We start from the raw sequence: 14,569 nt of genomic DNA, 5'->3' as shown, positions 1-14,569 counted from the left end.
TACCAGGGCTGGGGGGGAAGAGATGGGCAGGGTGCCCCCCAATGCAATATGAGGACACCCCTAGGCTCACTGGTACAAGGCAGGGAAGGTGCCCCCCCTGAGTATCAGGGGGCATCTGGCCTGGGGAAGCCCCTGGGCTCAGTGGGGCATTATCCCTGTGGCCTGGAGGCCTTTCTGGGGGGACTCCCTGGCCTGTCCCCAGTGCTGTGGTACAAACCCTGAGCCCATCCAAATGACCATGCCAGCAGCAGAGCTCAGGGCCTCCTGCTCCCGGCGCCCCCCATTCCTCACCCCAAGGAGCACACGAATGTGCTCAGGGTGGCCTCCTGTCCCTTGCTGGCTTCCCAATGGGAGTCCCAGCCCATCCCATTGCTTGGAGTATTGCTCTCAGTGCAGGGCCCAGCGGTTGTAGGGAAGGGCGGTGCTGGGGGGCAGGGAGAAGGGTTGACCCTGTTGCCCTCGCCCCATTGCAGGATCATGGGCCTCTATGTATCTATCGTGCTGGTGATCGGCAAGTTCGTGCGGGGCTTCTTCAGCGAGATCTCACACTCCATCATGTTCGAGGAGCTGCCGTGCGTGGACCGGATCCTCAAGCTGTGCCAGGACATCTTCCTGGTGCGCGAGACGGGCGAGCTGGAGCTGGAGGAGGAGCTTTACGCCAAGCTCATCTTCCTCTACCGCTCGCCCGAGACCATGATCAAGTGGACGCGGGAGAAGGAGTAGCAGGGAGCCACCCATGACCAGCGCTGCGGCTGCGGGCCCCCTCTGACCCCTGGAACGTCACCACTGAGGCTTAAACCAGCCCAGCTGGAGAGACCCGTGCGGGGGGGGGGGGAGAAGGAGGCTGGGCCGAGTGCACCCTGAGCTCTCCAGGCCATCCCCCAGCCCCAGTGGCTGCAGGGGGTCCCACCCTGCCTGGGAGTCTGAGCTGTGCCCAGCGCCACCCATGGGGGCGAGGGGGCATCTTGGGAAGGCTGGACTTGTGCTTTTTAAAAGGAAGTTTAATTGCTTTACAACTAGTGAGTCCTTTAAAGGTAGCTGGGTGAAGACCCCCCCCACCCCCTCCAGGAGCCGTGGTCCCTCCACATCAGCTGGGTGGGGACACGCTCCTGCCCCGGCCCCACCTCAGTGCCTTCCAGCCCTGCTGCTGCCAGGCTGTTAGCACCCCAGAGAGAAGGGGGTGCACTCTGGAGCCCATTCAGCAGCTGTGCCTGCCTGTGAGGGAGATGGCCTCCCCCTCCTGCAGCGGGAGAATCGAAGCCAGCCGGCCGCAGTTGCTCCCAACCCCACTGCAGGCAAAGCCTGGCCCAGTCACCCCCTTGGCCTGCTCCTGAAGCCGGCTGCACTAACTCTCCAAAGCAATACCTTACTCCCTCAGCACAGCACTGGCCAGCACCCATGGGTGCAAGCAGAGGGTCCCACTGGCCTGTCACCCCACAGGCGGTGCTGGGCTTGCCGCTCCTCTTGCCCTGTCTGCAGAGGGTGTGGGACGTGCTACTGCAGCCACTGCTCCCTGTGCTAGCACAGTGCAGGCAGCTCAGCGGCGCTCTGCTTGCCCCAGGACTGGTTTGGCCACCCCCAACCACTCCCGGGGGCGAGGGCTGGGCTCCCTCCAGCTGGACTGTAGATTTTTTTAAAAATTCAAATGGTTTATTTATATAGATCTCTAATAAAAGCCAAGCCAAGGCCTGCTAGTGTGACTGACTGACTCCATCTTCCTGCCCAGGCGGGGCGTGAAGCTGCCTCCTCCCGGCTGGGTGCTCCACTGGGGGCTGGCACAGTCTGAGGGCCTGACTCAGCCTGGCCTCACCCGCTCAAGATTGGGGAGTCGCCCCAGGGCCTCAATCCAGCTGTATGTCCAGGGGTGCAAAATAACGTATTCCTCTTTGAAATAGTCATTAAAAGGAGGGCAGTTGGGAGGTGTCTCCTCTCCTCTCCTCTCCCCCGCGGCGGAGGCAGACAGTGAACAAGAGCTGGGCCCAGCACCTTGGAAACAAAGGCAGGCCGGATGCCCTGCAGCAGGGCCCCGGTGATCTCAAGACCAGGCTGGAGGGGGCTGGGCCCAGGCCCCATTTGCTCTCTGGCAGGTGTGCTTCTCCTGGGGCCCCCACAGCCAGGACAGAGTAGAGCTCTTCGGGAGCGTGGTCCAGAGGAGGGAGCCCTGCCCACCTGTCAGCTCTCACCCGGATTCACAGCTTCATCTTCCAGCAAGAACTCCTGGATTTCCAGCTTCATCGCGGCCCTGGAAGACAACCACCATCTCAGCTCCCTGCCACGTCGGGTTGTGAGCTCCCAGCGCAGGCCTGGTCCCACCAGCTGGGTCACATTCTGGATGTTACGGTAAAGGAGGAGATTCTGCCTCTGATTTGCTTATAATTTGATCCCTGGGTCACTGGCTCCTCCCCGGCCTAGAGCCACGTCTGCCGACGAAGGGGTTGGGATCCGTGCAAGAGCCAAGTCCCGGCCCTCCCAGGGCTCAAGCTGTGACGCAGGCCCCAGGAGTGCAGCGACTGATGGCGCCGACCCGCCCGCCCTCCCCGTACCTGCGTTTCCTGCGCTCTGCCTCCGAGCGGACGTAGAGCGGGAGGCTCTCCAGGCAGGTCTGGAACAGAACAGAGCGGTGGTGACGGGCTGCCCCCAGCCAGGGTGTGTCCCCCACCCGCCCCAGCTCCTGGCACTGTGCCTCAGCCCTGGATGGGGGTAGGGAAGGATGCAGGGAGCTGATGGACAAAGCTGGGATCCTAAGGAGACCCACCCCTCTAGACAGCCAGTTCTGCCCGGGGCATAAAGCAGGGCTGAGACCGGCCCCGCCAGCCTGGCTTGGGCTGCAGTAGGGCCCTGGAGGGGCAGAGGGGCTCACCGTGTCCTTGATGGTCAGTCTGCAGCCGTAGCAGAGCAGGGGCAGGAAGTCGGCCCGGGCGTCAGCCCTGAGGGGAGAAGGCAGAAGTGAGGTGAGGGCTGGGGCCGGTTCTCTCCAGGGATACCCTGCGAGGAGCTGGCTGGGGACAGCTTAAGGAGGATGGTGGCAGGGAGGTGCCGTGGTTGCTAGGGGAGTGTAGGCCCAGACGGGAAGCACGCACGGGGCCACAAGGCCAGTGCTGATCCAAGCAGAGCACCTACCCCGCAACGGATCCTGGGCTGGGGGGTTTCCTGTGTTGGAGGTGCCTTACCCTGGAGCTGTCATGTTCATGCAGCACCCTCTCTGCTCCTCTGCCCCCTGGCAGCACCCTCTCCCGGCAGGCGGTGCAGTTGGCAGCCTCTGCTGGGAGAGCTGCTCCGAGACCAGGATTGCTTGCAAAGCAGAGCCGTCCTCTGCACCAAAGAGAGATGGTAGTCAGAGCCCCTCGGGCTTCCGTTCCCCATCCAGCAGGCCAGGCATCCGCCTCTCCCTGGCGGAGCAGACAGGGCCGGCCAGTGACCCGAGCCAGAATGGCAAACCCCACAGCCCTGGCCTTCAGACGCCCCCTTCCAGGCCAGGCACAGCCAGAGGCAGGTTCCCCTGCACAAGGGGCCCTGGGAATATCCAGGCCCTTAGTTCAGCTGGGCAGATAGGAAAAGGGGCTAGTTAAATCCTCGCCCTGCCTGCCTTTAGCCAGGCTGCATCTCTAGGCCCCAGCCCCCCCACCCATGGCAAGGGTCCCCAGCTTTGCTCCTGTGGGGGTCGTGAGGGGCCAGACCCTGATGGGCTCTGACCTGGGAGGGTAGCTGTTGGTGCCCTGCCCTAGATCAGCCAGGGGGGATCCTGTGGGTGGGGGAGGCTGCCCCCTCAGGGAAAGGGGCTGAGTGAACAGAGCCTGCACTGGCTGGGCTCAGCCGGGAGGGGTGGGTGGGCAGCGTTCGCACTTACCCACATTAGTGTCCAGGGCACACAAACACAGGAGGCAGTGCTCGGGCTCGGCAGCACCCGCGGCAGGGCCGGCATCTCCAGGGGTCGCACTCAGCTTCTCGCCCGTCCTGCAGCCCCGAGGGGGACGCACAGAGGTTAATGCCAGGCGATGCCAGCATCTGCCAGTGCCCCTCAATCCTGACCCGCAGGTCCCACTCCTCCAGTCCCAGGCTCCCACCCACAGTTCAATCAGTGCCCTGTAGCCCCACCCAGGCCATTTCAGTCCTGGGCGCCCTGTGCAGCAGGAGGTGCTGTGGGTCAGGATTCTGGGGCGCTGCAGAGTTCTGACCCTCCCAGAAGCAGAAGCTTCCAGCCATTCCCTCCAGGGCTCTGCTCTGATGAGGGCGAATGGCCTCCAGGGGAAGCCTTCCCCACGTTTCCCAGCTGAGCAGAGCCAAGGCCTGCAGGAGTTGCAGGGACGGGACTGATCTCAGAGGCCAGCCCTTACCGGTACACGGTGCTGACGGTTGAGGGGAACTCTGCCTGCAGCCCGTAGAGGAAGCGCTCGATCACCCGGTGGATGCTGGCCTTCTCCAGAGCCTGCCGGGGAGAAAGCCACAGGGTGTCTCGTAGCCTAGCTGGCTCCTACCTCCACGCCCACTCCAGGACTCCCCTGTGATGACAGCGAAGCAACTGGATCATCCCCACAGACGTTCAGGGGCCCTGGCGTGAAGGAAGCGGCACCAGGCCCGGGGGAGGTGGCGTTAGTCTAATCTGCCAGAGCCTTCCCCCAGTCACGTCAGCCGGGCCCCTGGGCATGGAGCCCTGACCTCGCTTCTCAGCCCTGTCAGGGATCACTGCAGGCAGGCACTTTGGAAAGTGCCCCTTGGTGCCAGGGGCACCGGAGCCCTGCATGGCACTGACCGCTGGGAAGGGCTGCAGATCCCATGAGTTGGGCTGGGATGTGGGAGACAGGAGTGCCATTGCCCTGCCGGAAGAGCTCAGACCCGCGCACCCCCTACCTTGGTGTCCAAGGCAGGAGTGAAGACCGTGGGAACGCCAAACAGGTGGTTGTAGAAGGCAATTTCCTTGGCCGCATACTCCCTCATGGGCCGCACCACCACCACATCGCCATGGCGATCGTCCGAGAAGCCCTGCGTGAAAAGACACTGGGTGAAGGAGCAGCCTGCCCTCGGGGGCCAACCCCAGCGCAGAGCCGGGATGGCCCCAAGCCAAGCCCAGCCCAGCCCAGCCCAGCCCCCTGGGGCTGCGGATGGACCCAGCCGTCCTGCACATCTGACCGGAGCGCTCGGGTCTCAGCGCGGCTGGGTGAGCACCGGCCCCATGCCAGGAGCACACCAATGGCAGTGCCAAGTACTGGGGGTGAACTGCCAGGCAGGAGCATGCCCCCGCCCTCCAGACTAGCTTCCCCATGGAGCTGGATTGCAGCGTGCTCAGAGCTATGCTCTCGAGGGCAGTCATAGGAATGATTCTGGGGCAGGCAGCACCCACGTCAGGGTTCTCTACAAACCTCTCCGCCCAGCTGCTACCCCCATCTCACAGGGGGACCCGAGGCACTGAGGGGAAGGAACATGCCTGACGCCACACAGGGAGTCAGTGCCGGAGCAGGGACTAGAACCCAGGAGTCTTGATTCCCAGCCTCTTGCTCAAACCACTGGGCAATGTTCCCTGCCAGCTGCTGCCCATGAGTGGGGAGTTCTCAGGCTGGACATGCAGCCTAATCCAAGAGGCAGATCCCAGTGGGGCAAGGGTGTGTCCTGCTCCCTGGTAACCTAGCCAGCCTCCAGCAAAGGGACAGAGGCTCTCTCACCGAGTTGGCATTCACAGGCCTCCTGTGGGGCTCCACAGAGGGCGGTGCAGGTCGCTGCTGAGGGGGCTCTGCCCACAGCCAGCTGCAACGACATCTCTGCCCATGTGTCCAAGTTCCTCCAACGGCCCCCTGTGCGGATCAGTCGGAGCGACGCCCCCCAGCCAGCCTCTCCCCCAGCGCCCTTTCTGGCCCCTGGCTTCCCAGCCAAGCTGCACAGACCCGATGGCTGCGCCTGGCTCCCCGCTGTGTTGCACACGCCTGGAGTTGAAAGCAGCTGTGAGGCAGGACCCAGTGCTAATCCTGGAACAGCTGCTGTCTGCAGAGTATGTGCAAAGCAGCACCTGGGATCCCCCTTGAAGGGCAAGCAGAGGCTGGGGAAGATGGTAGATCTGATCCAGGGTGGCGATCCCTATCTGTCAAGGCCGGTAGCTGGTCTCCAGCATGGGCTTTGGTGGGAGGCAGAGACCCCAATGCACCTAGCCAGCTCTGTGCTAGGGGGAATGCCCTCCCCCGATCTCCAGTTGCCAGACAAGCAGCAATCGGTCCCTTGCAGGGAAAAAGTCAGGCCCAGGTTCTCTCTTGCTGGCCTCCCAGTACTGGGAGCAGCTGCCTACACTATAGGAGGTGGGGCTGCTTTTTACGGGAGCTACCTTTACTTCCCCCTGAATTTCACTAAACCCCTCCGTTGCGCACATGCGGGAACCCCGGCCAGCCCACTCCCCTTGCTCTCTGGTGCTGGGAAGGGATTAAAGAGCAATTTCCTCAGGACGCACAGTGCCTACAGCTGCAGTCCTTCTTAAAATGGGGACTAAAGAACATAGATCAGACCATTCCCTGGGGCTGGGAGTTTCCCTAACTCCAACTCCCCCCTTTAGATTTTCAGGGTGGGAGAATCAGACTTGAGTTTTTATTGTTGCTTTATCTTTTTCTTCCTTGGCCTCCCATCAGTAAAAACTCAGTGGTTGGGTTCCTGCTCTGAGCACCGAGAGGGGAGCCAAGAACTCTTGGGTTCTCTGGCCTTGGAGCAGTCACTTCCAGTCTGTCCTGGCGCCTGCCCCACAGGGAGGCGTGGGTGAAGATGTACCGTCCCAAGTATCTCTCTGTTAATCAGTCCCCCAGTGCCTGGGAGCCGCAGTCTAAGGGTTAACGCAACCCGGCAGGATCCAGGGCTGCAAGGCGTTCACTCCAGCTTGTGAAGGGAAGCAGAAGGACGTGGCTCAGCTTGCCTGACCGAAAGCCCTGGCTCGAGCAGTCAGTGCAGTGACACCTGTCCCAGCTCCAGTGTTTACTGCTGCTGCTGAGAAATGTCAATTTCACGAGCAGGAAAACTTCCCCTTCCTGGAGCGCAGGGAGCGGAAACTAATCGGATCAGAATCTCCATGCTGACGCGTATGGCAGCTCGCACGCTGCTCTGCTCCGATGCCCATGTACTGGCGGGGAGCCTGGTAGAGGCATTAAGGCAGCTGGAGAAGATCAGGGAAATAGCAGCCCATTGTTCCAGGCCCCCATGAGGGCTACACATTCACCCAGCACGAAGCCGTGGGCCCTGGGCACGTTGAGCTACCAAGACAGTGGAGCCGCCATGGCACTGCCAGCTTCTCCCCAAGGTCCCAATAAACCACAGCGCATTAGAGCCACCATGGCCCAGGCAGAGCAGAGAGGCCCCAGTGGGCCCGGGGCCTTCCCTCAGCCACCCTTCCCCCTAGCACAGCAGCCTGGCAGCGCTAGGACCAAGGGGCTAACAGTGCAGTCTGGGTAACCAGTGACTCCGACCCAACTGCGGCCAGCACTTACCGTGTCCATGGCGAGGGAGGCTCCCCGCCCCAGGGAGAGGTTGGTCAGCAGTTTGACAGCCAGGCGGGTGCAGCTGTCTCCCATCATGACCTTGGAGTACCCTTGGGCCCTGGCCGTGTGCAGGATCAGGTGGTTGCTGAAGGAGAAGCAGCCAGAAGTGAGTGAGGGCTGTAGCCCAGACCCAGGCAGAGACGCTGAGCCCATCAGCCCTGGGCAGCTCCTCACGAACACCAGCTCACGCAGCAAGCCTCCCACCCATTGCTGTACCAGAGCGAGGCAGAGGGGCCATGTGGGGCAGCAGAGCCCACTCCTTCCTGGGGGCTTCAGAGGAGAGAGACGAGATCTCAAGGGAGCTGGGGGGAGATAAGTAGGACTCGGCTTTCCCAAGGCCCTGAAGGGAGATTGGCCTCCAATCCCCACTGAATTCCAAAGGCAGCTGGGTGCCTTGCAAAACCTAGCGCACCCAGGGAAGTGGCCTAGGCAGCTCATCCTGAGATCCCCAGAGCTCGCTGGGAGGCCTGGCCTGAGGGCGATGGGACAGACAGACGCTCCCATGGATGGGAGCTGCAGCATCATGGCTAGGAAGCAGTGCATGCTGGGATGGATCCAAGGACAAGAAAGGCAGAGGAAAAAGCTCCTCAGCCCCTCCCCACCTGGGCAGCCCCCCGGTGGCAGGGTCAAAGGGCAAAACATGCAGCCCTGCTCACAGGGAAGTGGGAGGCCCTGTCCATTCCCCACAGCACTCTGGAGGGGGCTCACCGCAGGGTCTGCTGCAGCTCTTCTTTAGCTGTCAAAGTCTTCACGGACTCAAAGAGCCGGATCAGCTGCTCGGTCCGGACTGTGGCCAGCCCCTCTGTTCCGGGCACATCTTGCATGCAGAACTCGGCAAGCTTCTCCTGGATTTGCCTCGCAGGAAGAGAGGGGCCTCCGCCCTCCTCCTGCCTCTGCTGGTGGATGAAGCCCTCCACAGCCTCCTTGTAGCTGTTCTTGGGGCCTGCGGGATTGTGGGGCACACGCTGCAGGATAGAGCTGGGCAAGTCAAACACCTGAACGGAGCAAGCAGATGGATCCTGTTAGCCACAGCGAGCATCTGCATGGTGCTTCCGAGACCCACACCCGCTGGCAGTGCCTCCATCCCAACCCGAGATCGGTGCCTCGGGAGCTGGCAAAACCCAGACATTGGAGGAGCCCCAGGAAGCTTGTGCCAGAGACAGGATTAGAGGTCAGGAGTCTCGGCTCCAGCTCCCCACTCACACCAGCCTGCCTCTCTAATACACTTGTCTCATTCAGGCCCTATCATGCCTAAGGACACCTGGGCATAGGCCTCCTCCATCCCAGCCTCGTCGACTCCTATTGGACGGATCTGTTTCCCTCAGTCCTAGGGCACTGGGTGGCTACGCTGAGAAGGGGCTTCTGACATCTCATCCAGAGGCTCTTCTCCCAGCACCTGGAATTGTAGCGGAAGTCTGATCTCTCGCCCAGTGACTGCCCCAGCGTGGGAGCCCCCAGTTCTCTGCAATGTGAGTCCGCCCCAGCGTTCCCCAGGGCCGTGATCCCACCCTACCTCTTCTAGGTGGGCCAGGTGATAAGGGAACCCTGAGGCTTGCAGGATGGTCTCCATCTGGAACAGCATCTCCTCTCTCTCAGCCAGGCTTTGTCCGCACACGGCTCCCTCTGAGCAGCAAACAAGAAATGCCAGATGAGGAGAGTTAGCTGCCTTGCAGAAGAGACTTCTCTGTCTGTGGGGAGGGGGTGACCTAGGACACTCCAGCCAACCCAGAAGGCATGCAGCCACATCTATCCTCCTCACCAACTATCAAGGCAGGAAGCGGGGAGATGGGGCTCTCCAAGGCTTGGGCAGGGGGGATATGGGCTTGCAGGCCTTGAGGGCTGCATGCAATGGAGCAAACTGCAGCCACCCTTCTCTTTAAGACAGAAGTGCAGCCAGGGGAGCAGTCCCCAGCAATGCTCCATCTTCCTACAAGTAGCCAGACCCAACCATCTCCAGGTGGGACCTGGATTCTCCATGGGCAGCCTGGAGCCATGCTGCAGAACTTTAGATGCGTACGCCCTCTCTTCCTCATCTCCATATACACTATTCGCCAATACACGTTAGGTGTAGTACACCGCATACGCGTAGGTATTTTGTGCATGGGTTTATAGATCTAGGTGTTGGGAAGTTATGTTAACTGAATGAATTATGCTCTTCCCACAATTCTGTTCATCCACGTCCAGTATCCCATAACGCTCTGCAAAGCTGAAGTCAGCTTTGGCATTAGACAATAAGAAACTTTTCAAAGGCAAAATCCATGAATGTTCTGCCGCAGCACAGTGGGGAGGTACCTTCATATCCCTGGAGTGCTAGTAACTAAACAAAGATAAGGAACGAACAGGCCAACAAGTGAAGGAACCGATACACACAGAGGGATTGGACTTCAGTGATGTGTAAAGAGCTTTGTAACTTGTAAAATCATCCTATAAATGCTGCTAGTTGAAATGCGGATCTTTGAAACACCCCTTCCATGCGTGGCGAACCCACTGTAAGAGTTTGCTTCTCGGCCGGAGGGTGCGTGTGTCTCTGCGTGTTGTGCTGGTTTTTCTTTAGACAAGGCATTTGGCTAAGTTCAACTGGCTGGTCTCGAACGTTTTTAAGACTGAAGTGTGAGTGTCATCAAACAACAGGCTACGCCACTGAGTCAGCAGCAGCACCCAGCGAAAGAATCCAGAAGAAATACACTGATCCTCCAGCCAGGCCCCACTCCCTTTCAGCACCCCGCAGAGATGTCGGGAGGGGTAGGAGGATCCCCCCCTCCATCCTGAAACAAGCAGAGCAGCTCCACCCATCCTATTTACAGTCTCTCTACTCCTACGCAGCTTGCTGGCACTACCATGTGGAGAGCACCCAGATGGTCAGGCAACAAAGTGCTGGGCTCAGCAGGGCATGTCCAGCCCATGCACCCGCTGGGGTCTGGGAAGAGCTAACTCATGCTCTAGTAGGGTCCAGACTGGGATTGCTCTGCAGTCTCTGGAGATGGAAGCACAATTGGTGCACTAACCCCCTGGTCCATCCCACCCCATAATGGGGGCTGGTGTAGCTACCCAGCCTGTTGTCTCTTAGGATTTAAAGAGAGCAGCTAGCAGCTGCCAATAAGCCCTAGCCTATCTGCGATGGGAGCACACATCCCCTGCCCAGCTGAGGGTGGGGTAAGGGTTAATAGTCTGTCAGGGCAATGACAGAGGAAACTCCCTCCTCCCCCCACTCATGAGGGCAAGGAAATTAAATGGGGTAGTGGGAGGCTCTGAGTCCCACACAGGGGAAGGAATCTCCCCCTGCTTCCTGCCCAGAGGGACCAGAGAACCAGGCCAAGTGGGGAAGCTGCTGCCTGAGGAGGGGATACTGTGAGTGGTGGACAGGCTAAGAGCCCTACTCCTGAGCCCATGCCTTGCCCTGGCTTGCCAGGAGCTCTGACTGGAGGGGTGTGGGAGCCTTTGAGTGGCCAGACCCTTCCTGGGAAGGGGACGCCATCCACCTGCATGCCCTGTGTGTCTGAAGTGTGCCTCCCCTGGGTGCCAGTCACTGAACCAGACTAGCTTAACCCCCCATTTCCAATGTGTTTACTCTGTTCGCTGGCCGTCTCACTGCTCTCTTGGGGATCCTGCCTCTCCAGGCCTGAAGGGACGCTACCAGCAACAGGAGATCAGAGAAACTAGACAGGCCTTAACAGTGAGAGGGGCACTATCCAAAACCAGGCTTTCCTAATGCTGGACAGCGTCAGCGGAGTCCAGAGGGTTCTGCCTGGAGGCTGGCCCAAGACCACGTGCACAGAATGGGCTGGGAGCAGGTCAGGTTGCTGGGTTACCGTCAACGTAGATGATGCCTGGTATAAAGCGCAATTTCTTGGCTGTCCCCCGACTCAGCCCCTGAGAAGAGAAATGGGAATGAGCTGCTCGCCCCAAGCACTGGGAAAGGTAATGAATGGTTGCGTGTCGTAGCAATATCCCCTGGATCTAGCAGAGAGGGCAGTTCTGACTCTTCTGGTCCTGGCTGTTAGAGAGGCATTCCCACAGCCCCAGGAGAGATGGTGAATGTTTCTAGTTAACAACACACCTAGATCTCGTGAGCTGAAGGTCCCAGCCTAGACCAAGTGATTGTAATCGACACCTCATTAGGCTCAAACATTGACTTGGCCCCTTACAGGCATAGTCGTAATAACTGTGGGCGCAGCTTAGATGCCCCCCTCGCTCGGACTTCCCCGGGGGGCTGTGAGCTTCCCACCTTTTGGGAACAGAGAGCTGCAGGTGCACTGGGCAGGAATTGTGAGAACTTCTAAGGAGCCACATTCAGTGATTGCACTACTACGGGTTTAGACATGGGGGCATACAGAAGCAGACAGCCCTCTGGGAGATCCAGTCCATCATCCCACAAAGCAATGCTTTCCTCTCTGCTAGTTCATCAGCCTCCTCTTAACCATCTCTAATACCCCAGCTACGGTCCAGGTGGCTGTTCCTTCCTCTGGCTAACTGCTCTCACTGTTCCTAACAACTAACAAGTTTCCACGCTGCGCTGCAGAGCGGATACCTCTTGGACTTGTCGAAGCATTGAGCTGGAGGCAGGTCCGCCCGATAAAGCAAGAAGAACCTGTAAGGGAGATAGGAGAGACACTTAACCATCCATTTCTGCTTCCTTCTTGCCTTCCTACATCCGTCCCTTACACAAAAAGCAACTCTACCTTCTCTCCTGGGTAAATGGCACGATTCTTCCCAAGCATCGCACGGAACTTGTGAACAAAATACTCCCGGAAACAGGCCCTTGGAAACAAACATACACGTAAGCAATTAGAAACGACAATCCCAACTTTACGCGAGATTCCAGCCTTGGCAGGCACCACCTCAAGCACCCGCATATCACTGCTAATAAAGCTTTGATTCCAGCACAGGCCAATTGGGAGGCACAGTGAACTGCCCGCTACCCTGCCCAACAGCAAAGTCAGTCAACGAGTCCCTCTTAAGATTTCATCAAGTAGCTTCGTCTCACAGCAAGACAGCTCCAGTTTGAGGACCCAGAAGTCTGTGGAGATCCATTTTAAAGCTAGTCTGAGAAACCAGGCTTGCTGGACTGGATCCCTCTCTAGCCCTCCAAGCCAAAACACTTAAACAAAATAAAAAGCCCAAGAGGAAAAAGTTCCGTTGTACAAAGACAGGTATCAATTTTAAAGGGTTTGCTGCTTTTTTAAATGGTCAAGTTAAGCCAGACACAAGGAGAGGTCATTTAGTTCCCCAGCCTCAGTTCAGAGCTGTCAGTGTAAAACGAGCGCAAGGCGAAAGACGGCCACGTTTGCAAAGAACGCAGGCATGCAGGTAGGGGAATGCCCGCTGGTAACCGCAACTGCAGCTCGGATCACTCGCGTGCGTGCCGTTGCTTGGGTTGCATCTCAGTCAGAGCAATACCCGTACAAAGTGCCTACGCAACTGCAATCCCAGGCATTCAAAAATCTGGCCGGCAGAGCTCAAACCGATCAACTTCCGAAATCCATATAAAAACAATATGGGGCAGATTAGATCCGTTTGTTTTCCAAATTAACCCCCGCTTTTCCCTATGCTCAGACCCCATTTCTCCATAACTAGGGACCTGCATCACAGTATCTCTTGCATGCAATGGTAGTGATTGGGTCTTTGCAGAAACAAAAAGATGCAAATTCAAAGCAAGGGCCTTACAGGGCAACTCCCCACATTCCTGAATTAGTTCCATCTGCTGCACAAAACTGTTGGTTTGAATCTCTCTTGCAACCCTCATCATAAACAGCCCTATTTCAAACAGATTTATAAAGATCAGTAAATGAGGTTCTAAAGATGGGAACGTTCTGGCCTTCTGAACAGGGTTTCCTCTTGCAAATCACTGTGACTGTTTCTTTCTTACTTGCAAAAGGCATCTCCAACACGAATGACTAACACAGGAGACGCCTCCTTGCACTTCATGCACTTCTGCGCACAGCTGGGGAAAGAAACAATCAAAGCAAACCGATTACCACCCTAGGGACCACCTTCAAGCAAAGAGCATTGCAAACCACCATCAGCTTGTTTCAACACTTTGAAGACACCAGGTGCTTTTTAAGTACGGAGTTGAAAGATGGGCGTAGTACAATTGTATTTTTTAAGAAATGAATTTGGGGGTCGATGTGGGAATTATAGAGATTGAAATGCTGTGGTTATGTATGCATAGCAGGTGACAGCACAACTAGTACGTTATACTATTAGTCCCCGAGCTGACCAGTTACCACCTCCAACTCTACAAATCTCTGTCCACATGTCAATTAGATCAGGCTCAGTTTCCAAAGCACCAGTGGTCAAGCTGGTATTTGCGCACACACAGCTGCCGTTGTGCCATGCCAATGGTGGCCACGTGCAAATCGGGCCAGATGCAGGCTCAGGGCCCCCCTTGCAACTTCTCACTCCTCTGAAGGGCCGAAGCACGAAGCGGTGAGCGAAATACTCCCAGGACAAGGCAGCGGTCGCCGGTGTGGCTATTTACCTATGTACTGTAGCACCCCCAGGCCCCATTGCGGAGCCGTGTCCCTCGGGGCGGGGCACTGTAGCCCGCCCCCCGCCCCCCGCCCCAGGCCCGGCCTGTCCGCAGGATGTCGGCCGGCCCAGCTGCGTCGCTCGGGGAGCTGAGAGCTCCGCATCGCTGCGTCGGCCGCGCCCCCAGGGCAGACGCAGCGATGGTCCCCCCGGCCCCGCTCTGCGGCCCAAGGGAGCCAGAGCTGGCCTGGCCCAGGCTCCAGCCGGCCTCCCGCCCCCGCTGTCTCTGCGGCCGGGCGCGGCGAAGGGGCCCCGGCCCTGGCTAGCGCTGGACCGCGGCTGGGCCGGGCGGCCCGCGCCGGCGCCCCCCACCCCCGCGAGGCCGATCCCCGGGGGCCCCGGTCGCTCCCCGCGCGGGGGGGGGGGGGCGGGCTCTCACCTGAGGCGGGGCCGCCCCTGGGGCTGGTGGCAGCCCCCGTACTCCTCCCGCGCCTGGCACATGGCGGCGGCGGCGCGCCCCTCCCCCACGGGCCGCCCGGCCCCGATCCCACCGCTTCCGGCGCGCCCCTGCTGCGTCACCGGCCCGCGCCGAGCGCGCG

The 14,569-nt window shown here is 59.2% G+C and overlaps 2 protein-coding genes across 3 annotated transcripts in view; one reads left to right on the top strand and one right to left on the bottom strand.

The window, feature by feature from the left end:
• PIEZO1 (piezo type mechanosensitive ion channel component 1) overlaps positions 1–1,697 on the top strand; it is a 104,988-nt gene extending 103,291 nt beyond the window's left edge. Inside the window, 1 exon segment of the mRNA XM_043494905.1 lies at positions 474–1,697. Coding sequence (XP_043350840.1) covers positions 474–723 — 250 coding nt within the window. The 3' untranslated portion in view covers positions 724–1,697.
• CTU2 (cytosolic thiouridylase subunit 2) lies at positions 1,580–14,563 on the bottom strand. Of its 2 annotated transcripts, XM_038368413.1 has the most exons (15): positions 14,410–14,563; positions 13,369–13,443; positions 12,182–12,260; positions 12,031–12,090; positions 11,312–11,372; positions 9,016–9,125; positions 8,211–8,497; positions 7,452–7,587; positions 4,849–4,980; positions 4,335–4,426; positions 3,848–3,954; positions 3,171–3,312; positions 2,861–2,927; positions 2,544–2,602; positions 1,580–2,242 (listed from the first exon to the last, which is right to left on the bottom strand). In XM_038368413.1, the coding sequence occupies exons 1-15, from the start codon at positions 14,469–14,471 to the stop codon at positions 2,173–2,175; spliced, it is 1,539 nt and encodes a 512-aa protein (XP_038224341.1). In that variant the 5' UTR covers positions 14,472–14,563; the 3' UTR covers positions 1,580–2,172. The 2 variants fall into 2 exon arrangements, 1 of the variants encoding a protein (XP_038224341.1); XR_005288438.2 differs by lacking the exon at positions 3,171–3,312.
• Positions 14,564–14,569: the final 6 nt, after the last annotated feature.

Source organism: Dermochelys coriacea, chromosome 12 (assembly GCF_009764565.3).
Source record: "Dermochelys coriacea isolate rDerCor1 chromosome 12, rDerCor1.pri.v4, whole genome shotgun sequence".
Lineage (NCBI taxonomy): Eukaryota > Metazoa > Chordata > Testudines > Dermochelyidae > Dermochelys > Dermochelys coriacea.
Note: the sequence above shows the minus strand (reverse complement) of the source record. Positions and strands in the feature narration are given on the sequence as shown.